At 36.8% G+C, this 22,058-nt stretch overlaps 1 protein-coding gene across 8 annotated transcripts in view; it reads right to left on the bottom strand.

Moving 5' to 3' along the window:
- HEATR5A (HEAT repeat containing 5A) overlaps window positions 1-22,058 on the bottom strand; it is a 73,146-nt gene that overhangs the window by 45,062 nt on the left and 6,026 nt on the right. For 5 of the 8 annotated variants that reach the window (XM_050335744.1, XM_050335750.1, XM_050335748.1 and 2 more), the window contains exons 1-8: window positions 21,862-21,978; window positions 12,152-12,235; window positions 10,397-10,651; window positions 9,165-9,376; window positions 5,609-5,717; window positions 4,946-5,095; window positions 4,510-4,681; window positions 2,349-2,509 (exon numbers count right to left, since the gene is read on the bottom strand). In XM_050335744.1, coding sequence (XP_050191701.1) covers window positions 2,349-2,509; window positions 4,510-4,681; window positions 4,946-5,095; window positions 5,609-5,717; window positions 9,165-9,376; window positions 10,397-10,522 — 930 coding nt within the window. In that variant the 5' untranslated portion in view covers window positions 10,523-10,651; window positions 12,152-12,235; window positions 21,862-21,978. Of the gene's footprint in view, window positions 1-2,348; window positions 2,510-4,509; window positions 4,682-4,945; window positions 5,096-5,608; window positions 5,718-9,164; window positions 9,377-10,396; window positions 10,652-12,151; window positions 12,236-21,547; window positions 21,565-21,861; window positions 21,979-22,058 lie in introns of those variants that run through there. The other 3 variants (XM_050335746.1, XM_050335745.1, XM_050335751.1) reach the window with 3 other exon arrangements.

Here is a 22,058-nt window from a genome sequence, read left to right as displayed (position 1 = left end):
ATCCCACTTACACATCTTCTTAAATCTGCACATTGCCACAACTAGAACAGTAAACTGAGATGACTTATAAATTTACGCATCCATAAATCACATATGTTCTCACTTCTGGTATCTGCAATTTATTACATATACATTTAAATAATTTAAATTACTATCAAAACTGTACCAGTAATACTGCAGCCTGCTTTGACTGTAAGTTAGTTCAAGATGCTTGCCCATGTCATTTCATTCTAGAGTGTGAGAAATGGCAGTTTACCCTGCATGGGCACTTGTAATGTAAAACATTGTGTTTGGTCTCACTTAACAACAGCTTCCAGCTATTTAACATTCTGCACATAGAACCCAAATTTCATGTATGAATGCATTTTAAGAACTACTATATTACAAAACTATAACTCATAACCTGGAGAGAATTTTGTTATTAAAGGGTTTGAATCAGGGAATATTTGCAGCCCCCAAGCATTGTTCCTCAACTCAATGAATTTTAATTGTTTGCTTTGCAAACCATAAAAAAAGATAAAAACCATAAAAAGACTATGTTTATCACAACAAAGAGAAAGAATGCAGAATCACTTTACAAATCCAATCACCACAAGGACATTTATTTTGCCACATAATGAGCTCCCCTAAAATTGCCTTCCATGTGTGTGTGTTGGATTTTTTTAATTAATAGATCAAGAGAAGGGAATACAAAAAATGACAATATGCAAATGAACACACAAAATTTCTCATAAGAAACTTCACTATTACTACTCATATCAATCAATTTCTGTATTTGCCTTACACATACTTTGTCTTGTGTCTAATATTAACAACTAAATTTATTCATGTAAAAGAAAGTGAACTACTGTGGACAGAGAAATTATACTATTAGATCCTATTAGAGCTAATTGCTCTTGACAAATACTACTTATGCTTCAGTACTAATGCACCAGTACATTAACCTGGTTTTACAGATTTGAAAACTGAGGAATTTAACAGGATAAAGACTGGGTCTTGAACAAATATAGAATCTTCTATATCTAAGAAATCATCTTCAGTGACTTTCTTATTTTTAAATTCATAATAAGCTGAAACTCCCTAATTAATACATTTAATAACTGCAAATATTTTCTACTCATAAGGACTTATAAATACGCAATTTCTCAAGTTTTTCTTATAGAAATACTGCACTATTTAAACTGTTCTGGTAGTTAGAGTGTACCATCTAGCACAGGTACTGTTCTGCTTAACATAGAAACGCACAAAAAAGGAGACAACTTCCAAAAACCAGTAAAAATAGTCAAAACATTGAATTGAAATATCCATTCCTGGAAAACTAATAAAACCACCTCGAATATAGAACACCCTAGGAGTCTGGCATGCATTTTCTAGGCAAATAGCTGTCAAGGTATTATTGTTCCCCAGCTTTTCTGTCTCTCTGCCAGAAGTTAATGCTTCCACTCAGCATGACCTGAGTACAGACAACAATTTGTGAGCACCTTCTCGCTGTTTCAGTGCAAAGTGTGGCAGCTTGTATCAGTAATTGAAGCTAATTTAAAGATTTTTTTGCACTGCAGAAGTTGATGTGTACTAAAAAACTGCCTTGCTGGCGAAGTGGATTATCATATAGCTGTGGGACTGTAATACTAAAATAATCACAGCTGTTTGATATGTAAATGTTCATCATGACCTATAGTCTTGATTCACAGTTTTTACAGTTTGAGTATCTATGTCTTAGCATGTTTGCTTTTAAGATAATATTTACAGGATGAAGCCAACCTGATATGATGTGAAAAATTTACACAATTGTTACCACCGTGCATTATATGGTCTGACTTCACTCCTGTTCAGTTAACAAGATTGTATCCTTTGAGGATTCTGGAACACAGCAAAACAAATGTTGGGGGTTTTCCACTAAATTTTGTTTTCCTTATTTTTCATGCATTTCCTCAAAGCAGAACCATTTTTCCAAAACTGGACTTAGAATGTCCCTATACAGAAGGAAGCTACTCCAAGTTCAAAGATTTATTGTAACTTCTCCCTTTAATTTTCAGACATAAGGTATTAAGTTTTAAATTAAAATTCAAGGGTTTTATTTATATCACTCCTTTGAAATTCCTATCACATGAAGCTTTCACAAGTAATACATACTTAACTTATAAAATTTCAAACAATCAGTTAAACAATAAACAAGATCAGAAATCTTTTCTTTCTTTTCTTTCTCACATAACTCAAGATGTAAATCCTTAAAGTACATACATCTCATCAGAGATACAAAAAAAGGTTAAAGGAGAAATATATGCAGAGCAAAACACTTGTACAAATGTTTAGCAATCTGAGAAAACCATAACTAACGTAATCCAAACCTGGGTGATTCCAACTCTAACATCTCTGCTGACTGAGCTGGTCCCTTTCAACATATCGCCACTGGCTCGTAGAAATCCACAACTTCCACGCAGAAATCCAGTTCCCAATAGCTCCATCACTTCTTCCAAAGAGATTCTGCGGAAGTTATGCTTCGTGGACGCTAAGAAAAGATGTAAATCTTTAGAGGAATAGCTCTAAAATCTTGCTACATTTTAGAAGCAGAGAGGTTCAACTCTCATCTTTTTAGAAAAATAATTTACGTTAAATTCAGTAGCACAATCAAATCCAAATACAGTTTAACTTCATAACAGAAACTAAGATATTTTAGGACTCAGTGATCCAGCAAACCACAACATTTATCAAGTTTTCCTCCTTTAGCTACCTTTAAATAGTCTAAGTCATTACTTAGTATGCATACTTATATTTACGCACCCTCAGTATTCACCATCTCTGCTCCTTCTGCAGGAAGGGTCTACTCCTACCACTCAAAGTTTCATGGAAGTCCTGACTAACACATTCCACATTACCACCAAAGACAACCTCCATTCCAAAATTCAGAAGGGCAGATTACCTTTCTGCTATGCTTAGCCAGGCAAAGGTACAACTACAGGTTCTCTTACAAACAAAAAGCAACTCATCTTGGCATTAAGCTAGCTCTTTGAAAGAATGAGAATAACAAAAACAGTTAGAAAAATTATTTATTCCCCAATTCCTATTCCACTGCTTTATTTCTTGACAGAAAGTTCATTTAAAATACATGCTGGAATGTGTGTGCAAACAGCACAATGACAGCACACTACGCAAACTAAGTGACCTAAAATTTTCACTGCATTTTTCATTCTCTTGCAAGCATTGAAATGGGAAAAGAATGAGAGGATTCGAGATTATCATGTCCAGGAAAAAAGTAAACAACTCGATATCAGGACGTTATCAGATACAATATACAAACTTCAAGACTACTAACTTCTTCATACATTGCTCCCTCCACCTCTCCCCCAGCCCCTTCTAGTCCCCACCTAGCTTCTGTCTCACTTAGCTGTAACTTCTTTTTAACTAAAAATAACTCCAATATGGAAAAAACTCCTTGAAACAGCCAACGAAATAATTTATAAGCTTCTTACATAACTTTATCTTAGTGCTTTAGAAATAACAACTCCATTTCTTACAAAGATTAAAGAAAACCACTGAATCTACAAGGAGGTCAGAATATTATTTTTTTTTTACTTTGTTGAGAAAAGATAAGTGCAGTTTTCTGCAACACAATAATTCTCTCCAAAAGATTCTTAGGAAAATACTTTATAAATCAAGACTTCGGAGTCTATAACGCAAACACACAGCCTCAAGTATTCTGGAAGACAGTAAGTTGTGCTTAAAGGCATGTGATTTTGTCATTTGCTGCTTACTGCACTGAAGGTTTCCTCTGATGCCATTAAAGCAGAACAATCAGTCTGAATCACACTTATTCTGCATCCTGTTACATTTTGCTCAGATTATAGTTAGATACTTAGCTTTGGGCTTCTGAGGTTGGACTTAAACCACCCAGTCTGAATGACACCAAATACTAGAGATGTTAAACTTTGTGCCAGGATGCTTCAGTTAGCTCAAGTACTGTCTGTCAGCAAAAACTGCTACATGGTTGTTATGTGATCAAAACTAATTTCTGCTAATTTCTGCTTCTGATCATGTTAGTATTGCTGGACAATCCCGATGTGGTATCGATTAGTGCAGAAAAACAACTTGAAGGTATCCTTAACTTTGTCATTTGACACAGAGACACTGCCTCAAATCTTGGCTCTTTCTACACTGCTTAAATTAATCTTGCCTTTAAATTCCTCAGGTTACTAATTTCTCTCCACAGAATAACAATTTTATAATAGTGAAAACAAGTTTTACCAAATACTTTTCCTTGTTTATTATTTTATAAATATGTAAGCATATTATAAAATATATAAAAATATATTGTACATAAATATATTATAAATACAAAAGCACAGCACTTCAGGAGAAAAAAGTTACAAAAAAGACCAAACCAGAGATATGAACAGCCAGATGAAGCTTTAATTGTGATTTTTACTTCAGGCTTCAATAGAATATGAGAACTTCTTATCGTCTGACAGATTTTTACAAATGAGGACTCAGCAAATAAAGTAGATACTTTACCTGTTGTCTGCTTAGATGTTAGAGCTCTAGCCAACACTGTGCCTAAAAGTTTTGAAACCGCTAATCGAACATCATAATTGGAACCTTCAAAGGATTTAAAACATAAGGTCACAACACTATCCAGGTCTGTAGTCCACATAAATACTGCTTCATCCTGAAGTTCAAGAAGACACTAGACAAAAAAAAGGGAAATAAAAGTGTTTCGACATGGGAAAGTAGTCAGTAAAAATTTTAATTTGCTACAGAATACACAGAGTTCTCCTTAACAAAATAAGCATGTTGTCTCATACCAAAATTACTTGATTTTTTGTTGCCAAGGAAATATCAAAGAAATAAAGATAAGCCAACAATGTATTTACTGCTCTGTTCATCACCTGTTAAAACAGAGTTTTACTTAGGGAGTTACTTAATAAAAACAGTAATTAGAGTGGTTTACCTTTGCAGCAGCACAGCGGACTGCCATGGATCGATCCGTCAAACATGATCGGGCAGCTTTGTAAATGTCTCTATGACAGGGGATAGCAGCAGCTCCTAAACCATTTAATATATTTTGCAAACTAAGCATGATTTCATAACGACCTTGAGACTGAAAAATGAAAATGAGAAATGTTAAAATTTTGTAACCCTAAGATCCTTGGAAATACAAAATGCCAATTACTGAAATAGGCAAACAGTGGCTGGGTCTTTCAGACTTTTCGAGATCTACTTATGCTGAAGCAAGTTAAAGCAGATAACTTGCCCTAAAACTCTATAAGCAAATGAAAATAGTAATTCTATGTTCCATTGAAAAATACTAAATAGAAGTACAAAACTCAAAACAAAGTATGAGCTATAGCAAAAAGGTTCTTATTAATAATGCAATTAAATTTTCTAACTTTCATGAAATCAGACTTAGAAAAGCTATGATCCATCCTTTTTTAGTCTTTATCCATTAATTCTTTAGTACTTCTTTGGAATTTAGACAGTGATTTTTATCTGACTTTACATGATTTTTTTCATATTTTGGTATCATGCATTTTCTCATACTCATTGGTCCAGCTACCAACAGTAAACATCCTGTTATTTTTCCAATCATTTTTTAAACATGCTGTTCCAATACCTCTGCATTCTTCATTGCTTTAAGCACATTCCCAACGGTGTCAGTAAAACTGTTTCCCAAAATTCTTCCCAATTTTTTGTATAAATAGCCCAAGCATACCACCGCAGCACTAAAACAAAAGCAAATCCAAAGACGCGTGAAAATGGATGCAGTAAGAAATGAAAGGGATTAAGAGACTAACGTAATCAATGGGCAAACAGCAAAATAACTAAACAGAACGTCCCAAAAACACAAGTGGATTATGAAAAGGGAAAAAAAGATGATCTGTGTGTGGCACATACCCTCTACGAGAAATGCAGATACAAGGGTTGGGAAAATAACTTGGATAATACAAGAATTCAGGTAATAGAATCTTCCAGTAAATTTTACAATAGGAATAGAGTTTCCATATCCACCGTTAAAACTTAATTTCTTGCTAAGAGTGCTCTGTGTCATGCAGTGTATGGCACTGTGCTACAACAGATGCTGCCAGAAGTAGTCACACACAGGTTTACTTACAACTTGATGGTCAATAGCAGACTGCAAATGGTCTAGTAATTGCAATTCTGTCATTTATGTATAACAATACATAAGAAGTAAATAAAAAATCCATGTCCTTTTCATTATATCCTAGTGAAGTATATGACAGCTGGACTCTGTGTGCTCACTGGCCTCTCCATTAGCAAAAGCAAATATTGCTAATATTGAGTGGAAAAAAAAAGTTGCCTAATGAAAGAGTGTTTTCCTTTGAATAATTACTTAAGAAAAACACTTTGCTTTTGAATTCACAGATCTATAAACTAAACCGAGTCGTTTTATGACTACAAGGAAAAAAGAAGTTCTCTCTTTAATCAGCTTTCAGCTCTTTGGCTAGACCTACTTAAATATGCAGACATTGCTCAGTATCCCCTTCAACAAAACAACATTTTGCTTATTCCCCAATTGAATTCAAGTTTCACATAAATAATTTTAAAATCTCATACTGAATATATTCTTAATTAGAAAAATACATTTAATATTTATAGTAATTCCCTAAATTACACAGCACAATAAGAAAAACAAAGCCTTATTTATCCCTTATCATACAAAAATACTATTTTCATTTAAAAAGCATTTTTCATTATTGCTTTTATCCAGCTCCGTACACACCAAGTTTGGATTTTAATTTTGTTCATGGTGTGCCTGGGCATAAAATTGTAATTGTCCCATCTTACTACTAAACTGAGCATCTAATGGTCACAAATACTTTAATTAGCTTCAAGACTAAATAATATCTATTTTGCATCATAATCTGAAGACAGAATATTTAACAGACATATGAAAAAATCCAACCAAATAAACTACCTTATTACATCATGGTATAACCTGCAAACACTCTTAGAAGTTTGGTTGTACTGCCGTGTACTGCTTCAGTGTTGTATGAAAAAGTCAATCAGTATTGAACCGTGATTTCTAGCAACAAAGTGGCCGTATTTGTTGATAAGCAACATCTAGTCAACTAAAGATGGGAATCCAGTTACTTCTGCACACAAACATAAAAGGTTTTATGAAAGTTCAAAGCATAGGAATGAGGAAGCTCTTGTACTTGCCTTCTAGGATTGCATCATGGCTCTAGTCGTCAATTTTTTTGTTTTCACAAATGTTTCTTCACCAAGTCCAAACTGTACTAACTATGGAGTTACTTTAACTGTCCAATTGTAAGCAACAGCCAGAAGCTTCCAAGGAAGACTGTAAATTTTTACAGGTTTTGCAGGGAAAAGCCTCTCTGCCCCTGTCTACCTCCCTAGCAGCACACCTCCATCTTGATACACAACTCTCTATAAAAGATACATCTAAATTGTTTTCTCTTAAATTTTGCCTTAACAATTGTACTTGGACAGGCAAAAAAAAAAATCCAGAGCTAAGATACTTGAACATGTGGTAAAATAGCACGGAGACAAGTTATGAAAGTATGCAGACCAGGCAACTGCTTATAGTTTAAAAGCAGTCCTTGTGAATATTTTAAAACTTCATCATTTAAAGTTAATTAATAAGCTGCATTCCCACTGCATGACCTGTTTTCTGATTTAGTACAGCATTCACATCACACTGAATTTTAGTAGCAGATAAGAACTTAGCTAAGGTGAAGAAAAGAAGAAAAGTAATCATTTATGAGATAAGAGAATGATTCACTGGAACTGTATTTAAAGGAGTTCCCGGGTGTATTAACATATTGTGAACACTGATGGTTAAGTGTTGCTACGAGACAACATGGGCATGTATGCTAAATAAGGACAGATGGCAAACAAAGACAACACTTTAATCAAGATTGGGCAAAAAAAAGCAGTTTTTCTACACTGAACACCAACTATGAAATATATTTGCAACTGAAGATTAAAGATTTTACTCAGTAAACAGCTCTGTAGTTCCAATTATTTTTGTGTAGCCTCAACCTCAATGTCAGCTGTATCAGAAATACCTTTTCCAAAACTTTTTTGAATTAAGCCATATTTTAATGTTAAGTTTTTTTGCCATCTCTTATTTCCTCTCCTCACTACTGCTTACATGCTCAGGAGCACTCTGAGCAATACCACCTCTCTCCTTCTCCCCAGTTACTTCTCTGCGCTGAATCTGGATATCTGCCATTGGTGCTTTCCTGCCAATGGACTCCATCATCCCTCCTTGCTATGCCGACTTCCTCCTACTTCCTCCGATCTGGCATATTGCAGCTGAAGCAAGGAAGACCTGCAGAGCTCTGTCCCACACTACAACTCAACCCATGTTAATGGCATATCACAGTTGAGGATGTAGTATAGCAGTAATTTATTTTGCAACACTTAGACCCTCTATAGCAAACTTAACTCAAAAGACTGCACAAGATGTCACTGGAACAAGAGGGAAACAAATTATGGTACTGCAGAATACAACTGACTCCTTGCAAAATTTATTTTCAGGACTCTTTACGTGGGTTGTCAGAAACAAGTTTAGCATGCGAAGTAAAGGAGGAAGACATGTTCTGCTCTGCTTTCAACAACTTATCATTAACACACAATGATGTTTTACTATCTCTACCTTTAATTTTCTTCATTAAAGTCAAAGATGTGCATTGTTTCAGGAATGAAGGTTACTTACATTTCTGCACATGAAGATTTGGTTTCACATTCTGAAGTAACAGTTGCTGTTTCTCTGTTCCAGGTTCCAGGCGTTAAGTTACAAACATTTTTAACTATGTCCAGTTTCCCAGTTGGATTAAGAAATGTACTCAGTAACTGTATTTTGTACCTGGAGTTGTACTTGTCTGTTTCACTGACCTTCTCAGCAATATTATTACCATCTCCTTGCTTTTCAAAAGCTGAGCCCTCATAACTCTGTCATCCATCGCTGGTATCTCCCGAGCCTGACTTTCAATTGTCTGGTTGAACACCACCAATTCTCTTCTACTCTTTTGGTTCCTGATGCACACATACAACATCTAACACTAGCATAATCTTTGTTTTATTGTTTATCTTGTGGTAGTGAATTCAGATGCAGCTCACCATGTCAGTCTGCCCCTCTTGTTATTACTGAATTTGAAGTTTGGGATTAAAAAAATACTTACAGTTTTGTAGGCAGATAACTTGGTGAGTCATCTTTACTCCGAATGAGTTCATTGCATTTGTCAATTGTTTGGTAAACAGAAAAAGTGTCTCCAGTGCTATAAATTACAGCTAAATTCTTGGCAAGAAGCCGTCTGGTAGGAGGTCCTGGTGAATTGTTTAATAAAGAAGTCAATTGTTCAACCAGTTTCTTCTGGTTTTCCCTTATATCAGCCTGGAAATAAAATCAGTAACCAGTTAAAATTCAGTTAAATTTAAAACTTAGTTAAAGCTAATTAAGGTAAATTATCTTTACTTTTCATTATTACCATTCTGATAATGACATTCTTAATTACAAATGAACATTTATTCCACTTTTATGCTTAAAGAAAAGACATTTCAAGTATGTGACTATTTTATTCTTCTTAAAAAAAATCCAGCACATTTTTCAGAGCTACTATTTCTAGTAGCATTGCAAGTGTATTTTCCCTATGGTATTTATATACTTATATCTTTTTAAAACAAAGTTTCCTTTTCTTGCTTTGCCTACTTTAAAATAAAACAATTAATATAGTAATTTTACTAGCACAGAAGAACTTCAGCCATTAGAAAGGAAAGCATTAGAAAGGAAAGAACTTCCCTTAAAACAATCACCCTATCTTATATAAATTATTTTAATACTCAAAAAAAAAAAAAAAAGAGTCTGGCACCATATTTCATTTACATATTTTCATCACAAATAAAAACACTTAAATACCATTATTTTGGTTGGTTTACTCTTATATATCTACATAACCCACTTAATATACACCAAACAGTGAATCAAACAATTGGAGAGTTGGCTGGAAACAGATCTTTTATAATTTGATTAGGAAAATTAAAAAAAAAAAAAGAAGACAAAGATGCTACATTCTTGCTTGCTAGAGAACTATCAAATAATTGTGCAATGTCAGGTGGAAGAATGACTGACATTCTTCACAATGGGGCTGCAAAATCTTGCAGTAATAATATGAGTTAAAAATAATTAAAATGCCTTTCATTGGACAAGTGGCTCTGTCACTTGAAGGGCTGTGATGAAATACTTGTAACATTTAAAAAGCTGCTCCTAATACTGAATCTACTTTCATTGCTTGTAAATAAAAGACATGAGGCAAATAACATTGAACACTGCTCTTTGGTTTTAAACAAAATAACAAAAAGACAGAAAGAAATAACTATGTAATGTGATTTTCTTCTCAAATCTCATTATACTTACTCTGCTAGTCACTGGTAAAAGTTTTTCCAAATACTGTAACCACTCAAAAATGAACTCTGCTTTTTGAAATCCACCAAGCTGGTTATACACTTCTTCATTAAGCAATAAACTGTGAGCTAACTCCATTCCTTGAAATTTTCCTCAACTCTCTCAAACACTGCAGAATGAAAAGAAAACCCAACAAACTACCGAAGCTGTGTTAATCAGTCAGGTTTTCTTCCTCATCAATATCTGATGAACCAGAAGTTCGAACAGCTACACAGAAAAAGAAAAAACAAGTTAATAGAAAGTCAATGATCATATCATATTTATGCTTGGTTTATTAAAATGAAATTTTCAAAGGAAGACTTAATATAAAAAAATAATTATAGCAGTTTTATGTAGATATCTTCAGTAGTACTTAAGTTTTTCATATGAGATAATGGTATTGATATAATATGCCAGCTCAAGTTAAATACACTTCAGAATATATTAGAGGAGTTCTCACTGAACTTCTGATTTTCCTTCTCTTTGTTTTGCAAGAAGCGAAGTTTTCTAGTCCTCGATCATATATATATCTGAAAGTAATGACCAACCCAAGCATAATGACTTCGCTATCTAGAGCTAAGCGCAGCAATAGCTGCAACCTACACATAAACTCCTCTTAATTATATTCACAAGTATAAATGTTAACATATTGATTCAAAAACTTTGGGTATTCTCAGTGCCAAGTAAGGCATAAAAATTTCATCGCTCAACAAACCTCTAATACACTCTTTTCTTATGAAAGAAACCTAAAAAAACCTAAGAAAACATCCAAACCTGAAAAAAGACACTCAAAAGCTCAAAATCTGAAAAGAAGTTATGTTTTCTTACGTCTCTCAGACTAGTTTTGGAATTTCCACACTTAAATGCCATATAGCTTCAAAATACAAAATAGAATACTCTGCAGGCTACACAAACAAAAATAGTCAAGGAGATTCTGGTTAAAATATGGTCAACTGTATTTTAAACTTAAAAAAAGTTATCCTTTTCAAAGGTCACTAGGACTGCTGAACACATTTTTTTCTATGCAGTAACAATATTATAGTGTAAAATGATCCGTCAAACAGTAAACAGCAATACAAAGCACTGGTAAATAATTCAATGCTCAGGTTGTCCTCAAATGCACAGCAGAAGGCTACCTTTACTATTTTCTATGCATTTTTATGTAAAATTAACTCACAAAGAAAATTAGTCACATTTTATTTACTGCAGTGAACTGTCACTTCAAATCTACCTGAAATACCAAGCCATTTGACAAGGTACCACACTATAAAATGACATGCAGATATAAATACATGTAGCACATTATACTTAGATAATATACACATATTACATATTATATACATTATACATATATATATACATATTTTATCTAACTAGGTACACAGAAGTTCATAGTTTACCAGTTATGTCACTCCTAGAACACTCATGGAATTTAGCTCCATCCTCACATTTTTTGCAACATACCACAAAAAGTAGGATTATATATTTCACTGAATATATAACTGGAGTTTCATCACTGCTCAGCATGAGAATTATAGGTACAGGTCACAAATGCTCCCTTTTTTCCCCTCACCCAAGGCATGTCCCAATGTCTGCCATCTCTAAACCACCTACTACTACCACAGTAACTTATCCAATTAACATACGCAGCTCATGATTACGACTCATAACTGTTTTTCCCAACTGAAAAGATCATAGTTTGTTGTCAGACATGGGCACTTAACTTACCTAGAATATAATTTCTCCTCATTGTAGAAACTGTCTCTCTGCTGCTTCAGGTTTTTGGATAAAGGATGCTAAGAACTTGATTTTCTAGGAAAATAATTAATACAAAGATCGACTTTAGGAAAGAAAGCACATGAGATACAAGTGTAGCTTCTACAGAAAACAAGAATTACAAAGTCTTGCAATACAGAAAATTTTTATTAAGTGATAGCTCACCAAAAAAGACTGGAGCTCCATAAATATTATTAGCTTTTTATGTGTTACATTTAAATTGGGCAGACATACCATATATACCATGCAATTGGATTCATTTAACTATTGAAACTGCCTTTGTTATTTGTTTCATTAACTTAGTTTAATTCTAAACCAGAAAAAAAAAGTAAGTTCAAACAGCATAATACAACAGTATTTCAGTGCTTTCATAAGACCTACATTTCTTCAATATACCCAGAAAAGCAGAGGTGTAAAATATTCATTATATTAGTCTGGAATGCTATAATAAATAGCCATAAATGACAGGATAGCATTCAAGTCAAAACCAACAACCATCAGAGCTGGCATAGGTGATTCATCTGTTCTGAAAAATTAATGTACAATACATGTACAATATGGATACAAGACAAAAGGATTATCAATACATTCTCCTAGCTCCTAGATACAGTTTTAATGTTAGAATCCATGGGAAAAACATTTCCTTTTAAAACTCATTCAACTTGAACTTATTCTGGCAGGACATGAAATCCAGGTTGAATGCTATTTTTAAAGTATTCACTTTTTAATCAGTCTTCAAAAGACTGATGTTGAAAACAAATCAAAAGTACATATAGATTTCAGAATAATCCAAACTTCTTTCATCTTGGTGAACCATTGTTCAGCCTGCTGAAGAGAAGGTTCAAGGGACCTTAACAAATGCCTTCACAAGGGAAGATTACCAAGAGATGAAGACAGGATATTTACTGAGGTGTATGGGAGGGAATAAGACAAAAGTGGCATAATTAAACCAAGGAAGCTTCAATCTTGTTAGAAGAAAAAAGATTTTCACTGTAAGGATTATCAATCACTGGGATTCGTATTGAGAGGTCACAGAATCTGCACCCTCAGAGGTTTCTAGCACTTGGCTGGACAAAGCCATCTGAAGGTATTATTTTAACTTGTCTCTAAATGAGACAGTTCAATTGTATAAACAAGTTTGCAAAAATAATCTAAATTTATTTTTTAGTCTAAATTAAAGAAAGAAAAAATGCTGTAATTGCTGATCTGTACAACAAACCCCTGCTAACAAGGCCAGAAAGGCTAGTGTTTCTCATAGGAGAACTATCAGCACTGAATTACAAAGGCTCGCTGTTTTATTCTGCAAGATTTAGTTTTGTAGAAACAAAACTGAATATGCAACAAGAAGAAAAATTTAAAAAAACACCCCAGAGCTGATCTTTCCAGTGCTGGTCAACAAGCAAGCCTTGGTTCCATGAAGCTGCATACAAAGCAGTATAAACCCTACTCCACTCAAAAAACTTATCCTAAACACTTACTGAGACTCCCTCTAGTAAGAATAAGTCTGCACACCAGGGACACATATGAAGCTTCAAAAGGAACAGTAAAAAAAGGGCACACGCAAGAAAACTTGTGACAAGAAAGGCAAGAAAGCAGGAAATTAAGTTTTACTTGTTTTTATTGGTTTTGCAGCCAGAGTAGAGAACAATGCAGAAGGCAGACTGCTTATAAGCCTATCCCAAGCTGAACACAAGCACAGAACACGGGGAAGAGCTGCATTTGATTAATAATAAATATGTATCCATTATGTATGCAAGACGTTACCAGGCAATTTCTGAGAGCAGAAGAAAACATCAAACCAAAACATGCACTGTCCAGACACGGGTGGGACTGTGCCCAGCTCAGAGGTGAGGCACAGCCACGCAGGGGGCCGGGCAAGCACGGTGGAAGACTGAATGTCACATCAGCCACTGCGTCCCGTGCCAATGAATCGATGCGAGTGCAACCTAAGCATGTAAAGATGCATCTATATTTACATGAAACTCATGTTTAGAAATGATGAATTATTTGATAGTGCCTTTCCCCTGGTGTTAAAATTTTGATACTTTTCAATCTGAAAAAGAAATCTGGAAAAAAGTGTGAAATTTAATTGAATGAAATGTACACTATGCCATCAGCCAAAATGAAAAGGTATTTATGGTTGATAAAATCTTTGCCAACTAGCATGAAGCACCATCCTTTTGGTTTTGTCTTTAGGTAACTGAAGAAATTACGAGAATTACTTTACCACTGTTGCTATAAGAACAGATCAATCAAAAATCCCTCTTTTTCCCCTATGATGTAGGTTTATTTTGCATTTACACTATGCAACAAAACTGTCAGAAAGATTTATTGGACAAGGCAGAAGGTGTTCCTACTTATTACTGACGGAAATTTTTTCATTTACTGATGGAAAATTTGGCAAGCAGGATTGTTCAAGACTGGTCAGAAAAGAGTTCAGAAAAGCTCTTAGAACAAGCTCTAGATGGAATGTCACCCTGTAAATTGAAAGGAATATAGAGTGAGTCACATATTAAAAGGCAAAAGCACTTCAGTTTCTGAAGTCCCTGACAAACCACAATGAGAAAAGAGGGACCTGTAGTCTTCTTTAAATACAAGGTGACTCATCCAGGAAAAGACTGATCTGAGCAACTGCCTTTAGCAACCATCTTTCAAATATGAGAACCAACAGATCACCCATGACAAAGTTATAAGTAAAAAAACCAAATAGATCTATTACGTTTATCAAGTTCATTCTGAGCTACGTAATCTCCTCAGGTTTTAAAATCTGAGGGGAGCAGACCACAGACTGCTGTATTTCTTTCACATGGACATCTAAGACAAAAACTAAAACAAAACCAGTGAAAAGCTATGAGCAATAGTGGCATACTAATGATTTTTACTTTCCCCCTTTCTTCCACCTCATAGCATATCTTGCATATGTATAAAAAAAAAAAAGGAAAAAAAATCTGCAATAAAGCAGACTCCTAACTTATCTCTCACTAAAAGAAAGCTTTTAAATTATGACTCATTATTTCAAAGAAGAGCAACACAAGTAATGGAAACTAACACAGAGATCAAGTATGTGCTTACAAATTTAGTTGTTTTAAGACTTTTCACATTTGATCTCTCATTGTTCCAGCAGTTTGTCTCTTTGCCAGGAACAAGTGCTGCTCAAACAGAAATCAAATCAGCCCCAGCTCTCTAGGCATGACGCTCAGGTGAGGATCTAATGTACAATCTAAACAAGTGTCCAAGTCCTTTACATCTACTATGCAGCAAAGAAAATAAAGTGTCACTTAATAATAATTAATTATATTTTTCAAGTTTCACAAGCATTAACATAATTCTGCATTAAATCTGGCCAAAGCACAAAGATAATCACAGAATCACAGAATCAATTAGGTTGGAAAAGACCTCTGAGATATCAAGTCCAACCTTTGACCGAACACCAACGCATTAACTAGACTATGGCACTAAGTGCCACATCCAGTCTTTCCTTACACACCTCCAGGGACAGTGACTCCACCACCTCCCTAGGCAGTCCATTCCAACGTCCAATCACCCTTTCTGTGAAGAAATTCCTGCTAATGTCCAACCTAAACCTTACCCGGCACAGCTTCAGACCGTGTCCTCTTCTCCTGTCACTGGCTGCCCTGGAGAAGAGGCTGACCCCCACCTGGCTAAAACCTCCTTTCAGGTAGTTGTAGAGATCAATAAGGTCTCCCCTGAGCTTCCTTTTCTCCAGGTTAAACAGCCCCAGCTCCCTCAGCCACTCCCCACAGGTGACAATGGGCCTGGCACAACTCAGGTGCTCACTGATAAACCTGTGGATTCAATTTTGTACCAAAGACTAATTTAGCGGAGAAGTAAATGCATATTATGCTTCTAAAAAATTATCACTGTTACTCGTTGCCAGTAATGAGTAACATTAAAAAAAGAGTAATGAATAACTGTAATGAGTAAGATAAAAAATGACTGGTAATAATAACCAGTGTTTTCATAACAGCTGCCACTGGGCTCACTATACAATCAACACCACAACCATCCCACTGCTGAAAAACAGAGCTGAAGCACATTCATTAGCTTCAAGTTGTCCCTCACTGCAGCATCACAGCAGTATTTTAACTGTCTTCAAGTTCATGTTTTTTTCCTCAGAAAGCGAGATTTTTATCATCTATCTAACAAGTCGAACTAATACATTCCAGAGAAAGCCTTCCAGCCTGACACATTTAGTTGTAGCCATAAACAGCTCAGATCAATGTTACTCCTGCAGCACTGTTTTAAAAGTTTAATGGGATGATCATTACCAATGTATCTGAGCTGACTGCAGGGACAGACATCGATGCTCAAGCCTACATTAAGCCCTCGGACACACCTGTTTAGAACTTCTTCCAAACATAAACAAAACTCCTGCCCAGCCCCCTTGGACTTACTTCTCACAGGAGAAATTGAGTATGATGGGCTTTGCCAGCTGGGCAGAAAAACCTTAAAGAACCAGCCAAATTCAGCTACTAATGAATGAAACATAGACCAAAATCCAATAGCTACAGTGTGTTGTTTATACTAATACGCAAACAGAAAGAGGCAAAAAGTACAGGATCAAACTCCCAGCTACTTCAACTGGGAGACCTGATGGCCCAGGAAATTAAGAATTTAGTTATCCTTAGCTGTAATCTAGATAGAATCTATAGCCCACAGAAATAATCTGATTTAAATCAACAACGATAGAATCTCAGTAGTTTCCTAAGGAATAAAAAAGAACTAAAATTCCAGCTTAGATGAGCTTGGAGTTTAGATACTAGAAATGGATTGAAGTGAGAACATTCAACAGATAAAGGTATTTATTCTTACTGGAAAGACCAGGCAGCCTTTTTTTACTTTTTGACTTATACAAGCTATCATCAACTAACTCACAGAAGCAAAGTCTGCCTCACAATCTTCAGCTAGAGTAGGTAAAGCTAAACAGAAGTGTCAGTGCATGTCAGCAATTTCATATCCTCTGTGTGACAGGATCCTCAGCATTAGCTAACTTGTGCCTTAAATGTTGTGCTGCACAGATCTACATGAAGCAATAGCAGATAACTGCTGGTCCCAACATAACATTGAGCCCTCTATACATATTTTATGTTCAGCAATGCTAATCACTCTTGGCCTCTCATTTGATTGAAAAAAAGCTGGGAATTTCATGTGCCCTTTCACTGCTTTCTTGTATGCATTTTCAAAGAAACACACTAGCAAATGTAGGGCATTTCAGCACCAAGACATGAAGAGAAGAAGGGGGAAAAAAGAGAGTTAACCCCCTGAGGACTGTTTCTTTAGCAGAAGCATTGGTATGTTCAACTGATAAAACCCTTGATGAGGAGAACTGTGAAAAACTTATGGAACCAGAGCCCAGTCTTTCAATGCATACACACACACACACACACTTGATTTTGTCACTGATCGTTCTATCAGTGTGACCAAATTACTCCTTAGCATCAAATTGATGAGTGCTTTTCACCCAAAATTAATATAGTGCCATTAAGAATGCCTGGTATTTAGCAGTGTTATGTTACATTGGTCAGCAGTAAAGAAAATTTAAAGCCAAGCACAGAGAAGACGGGACCAACAGTCATGTTTGACAGCAGTTTGCAAGAACAGGCCACAAGAGAAAGTCATCACAAGACCACAACTCAGAGGACATGGAAAAAGAACACTAGACCACAGAGGAGATGGTCCAAAATATTAAGACCTTTAAATCAAGCAGAATTGTAACTCTTAATATCAGATTTTAAGTGCATTAGCATAAGAAAAACACACCAAATAAATCCTACAGTTGAGTACTCATATGTTTTGTTGTATATTCTGTGTTATAGAGGGATTCAGTTCCACTCACAAATTAAATTATCTTCCTTTTTAAAAAAAAACGAAACATGTACACACTTGCATCACATGCTTATCCCGAAGAGCAAAAAGCAATGAAGAATCTGTTTGACTACAAGCAGAAAAAGTAACAGTTTATTGCAAAACCATCCACTTCCTCTAACTATTGCTGAAGATTTAGACTAGGACAACTTCCATTTACATCATATTTTTGTATGCAGTTATTCAGATTAGAAACATGATTCTGAAATCATAAATGTTGAAACAAGACCCTATTCTTTCAGGCTTTCTGCTGTGCTCTGGATGAAGCAATTTGCCCCAGGACAGCTATATATCTATCCTCTCATTGAAAATCTGGTAGCATTTATGCAGGTAGTCGTTAAAGTTACAAGCCAAGTGTATCTTCATATATTGCACCTCCCACACATGTAGGTCTTGCTGTGTTCACACAGTGTTTCAAGCTGTCCTAAAGAACAAATATCATGCAGCCCAAACAGAATTATTGTTAGCTTCTCAGCTACTTCCATCTTTGTTGCAAAACAAAGGGGCTGTATTTTGATGTTTTGTGAACCATGATGCTCATACAAAGTACTTGTTTACTCCCACAGGAGCAGTTCCAAACGACTGATTTTCCTACCAAAATGCTATTATTGATTTCCAAGTTTCAGAGGAGCTGCCCTGTATTTGAAAAAGTAATAAAGTTCAAAGGCAACAAAGACCTAAGAGAAATCTATCAGAATCCTTGCTCTGGACTTGCTGGTTTTAAAAATATTCGCACAAAGAATGTGACCACCCACAACCTTCATACATAACAGTGACACTTATAAGAACTACAACACAATATACATTTGCTGAAGTGTGAAAGAAATGACAAGACAACGTCTTCTAGGAATGCTGAATGATTTCTGTGAAGTTTTGAGGACAAGACTTGAGGGAAAATTAGAGAAAAGTACCCTGAAAAAAAGTGCCTGGAAATGCAATAGCTGTTTCAGCAATGCAACCTATTCAAGACATTTTTTAAAAAAAATTGGAAGACATTTATTCATTGTTTTAAAAAGTATATACACTTTGCTTTCTCATTTCTTGTCATCACTTTAACTTTTATCTCCACACGTGAGAAGAATTATTCCAGGAAACCAAGAAGCAGCAACATTCAGTTACTGAGAAATATAAGCCAGCCATTTCCTGAGCTCCACAGCAGGCACTATGTCCGCTCCAGCCCTCACAACTCTTGAATATTATTTAGGTTAATTTCTGAAAGTTTCAGTCAAAAGATAAACTTGGCTCCATTAAGGGACCTCAGAACATTATTTTATTTAACCTGGCAAACCACATATAAATAATTAACCAATGCTTCTAATAGTCATAAAAATGGTATAATATCTGGAAGTTTGATAGTGAGAAACTGAGTTTAAAAGATTTCCCCCCCCCCCCCAAAACTGGAGTAACAAAACTTTGAAAAGCAGTAACTAGCTTCAGTTTGAATAAAAATGCATAGAATGCTCTGGGTTTATTTCTTTGCAGGTTTGAAAGCTGGTGTCATAGCAAAGCAAGTGCATGAAAACCACAGAAGTATAAACATTCACCTAAATCCTAACAATAACTTCAATATATGTCTGACTATAGTTTTATTCCTGAGAACATTGTAGACAATATTGTTTACCTAATATAGGCAAAAATACATCAACTGTGTATGCTGACAGGATGGGGTTTGTTGTTTGTGGGGGGTTTTTTATCACAATGACAGCAGTTTCAGGAAATGAAATTATTTGTTAAAATGTTAAATTGACTTCCACTGCGTGATATATATGCATATGGATTATCTAAAGTGTAGTTCGATTTTAGCTACCAGTTTCCCATTAAGGTAAATGCTGAATCCAGTCTAGCTTAGCATTAAATTAAGTCACAGGGATTTCTGGTTGAACATGTCCCAAAATCCCAGAAAAGTATACTTATTTTTCCTGAAAATTATTATAGCTATTACTATGACTGGACTTCAACTGCACTGAAACACACCAACACAGAAATTTAGCAGCAGAAGCCCTCACAGATGCAGACTTCGCAGGAGACTTGTTTGGCAGATCAGAGGCCACTATGCAGGCATAAATCACTAGCATACCTCAACGCACTTAATTGTTCTTTCTCAAGGTATTTCACATGGCTGTTCCCCAAAGAAAACTCCAAAACAGATCAAAAAAATATAACTGCATAGAGATTTCATGCCTTTTTGGTCTGCAATGTCGATCCAGACGTATTTTGTGTCTTTTTAAAGGTTCTGCTTCCTTAAAATCAGTAAATACCACAATGGTAAAAAACTGAATAGAACAAACATCCCACAATCTAAAAATGTTTTTGTGAGAACACGTTTCTAACCTCCTACCTCATTAGGATGTTCTGAATTTTAAAACAGACAATGATCCTGCATTGATTAATAAAGTTTTTGATGTGTTGGGAACTAGTCAGTCATGAAGTAGTCAGTAAGTCAGATATTTTACTGACTATAACACCAATCCCATGTTCAATAATCAAGCACAAGTTTTCAGTGTATCACTAGATTTAGCGTAACATCAAACTGGTTTCCTCCCCCCTACTCTGTTTCATTGTCTCAAACAATCAGGAAAAGAAACCCAAACTCCATTCAGCACACACGCAGAAGTAATCTATCTTCTGGGTCTCAGTTGTTATTTCATACACGAGAATATTACACACTATGTAGCAAAACACCAAAACTGAAGACAGGGAAAATATTTCTGGCATGTGAGACTAAAATAAAAGTACAGTTCGTGGCCAGAACTGCAAACACAGACTTAAAAGAATCACTACAAATAATGAATTAAAAATTCAAAATATATCAAATTTCATTTAGAGAAACACAAAGTTGAACTCAACTTTTATCTGCCCTCCTATCATCCTTCCACCCGTATCTCAAAAAACTTTCCTTTTCACTGAACTTACAACATCTGTTACTCTTTCCATCATTCAAAAATGTCAACACTAATGCAACTTTACAGGTTTTACATCCCTGTGCAAGGTTTTACCAGTTATACGGTGTAAAATTCCTCGTTGTCCTATCTGTACAACGAGGAATTTCAAGTGGAAAAGCATGCAAAAACCAGAATGTCCAACACTGCTACTCCTCCCCCAAATATTAAGATTTTTAAGAAAATACAAAAAAGACCCTAAGATCATGGAACCTCTCTGCAAGTAAATGCCGAATCCGTCCCCGCAGACTTCGGTTCTGTATCGCCCCGCACAGGGCAGACAGCCACACGCGGGGCCGGCCGGCAGCGCTGCTCTGCCGCCCGCCGTGACAGCCGGCCGGCACCAGCCCTGTGCCCGGCTTGCCGCCCCTCCCGCGGCGAGAAGAGCCCTGTCCGCTCCCCTGGTGGGGCTGAGACCTGCCCCGCAGCCCCGGGGACCGGGACGGGACGGGACGGGCTGTGCTGAGGGAGCGCGGGATCCGCCCGGCCGCCGGCTTTGGAGCCGGCTGTGTGTGTCACCCACCGAGCCACCCAGGCGGCTCGGGGGGTGATAGAGCACTTTTCAGGCGCAGGCCTCGGGCAGGCACAGCCCCGCAGAAAGCTCCCGGCTCCGCTCGGCCCCGCTGCCCCTTCACACAGCCCCTCACGCGGCGCCGAGCCCGGGCATCCCCTCCCGCGGGCGGCGGGCTGGCCCCGCGCTGCTCTGGGTCATCCCCGCCCTCCCCCGGCGGCTGCAAGCCCCGCTCTGGGCGGCCGCCGGGGCTCCCCTCGCCCCCTGCCCCGGAGGCACGACCGGCGACCTCTGCCCCCGCCCTCCCTGCCTGCCGCCCGCGGTACCTCCTGGCAGCCCGCGGGGCTCCCGCGCCGCTCTGCGGGGCTCGGCCCCGTCCGCCCGCCCGCCCTCCTCCGGCACGGGGGGGCGCGGGTCCTGTAACCGAGCTGCCACCGCCCGCCGGCGGGGAGGGGGGAGGAGGAGGAGGAGGAGATGGAGGGCGTCTCCGGTGCTCAGGGCTGTGCAATCGGGCCCGGAGCCA

Source organism: Myiozetetes cayanensis, unplaced genomic scaffold, assembly GCF_022539395.1.
Source record: "Myiozetetes cayanensis isolate MyiCay16 unplaced genomic scaffold, myiCay2020 scf6-25, whole genome shotgun sequence".
NCBI lineage: Eukaryota > Metazoa > Chordata > Aves > Passeriformes > Tyrannidae > Myiozetetes > Myiozetetes cayanensis.
The sequence above is the reverse complement of the archived record's forward strand: the minus strand, read 5'-3'. Positions and strand labels throughout refer to the sequence as shown.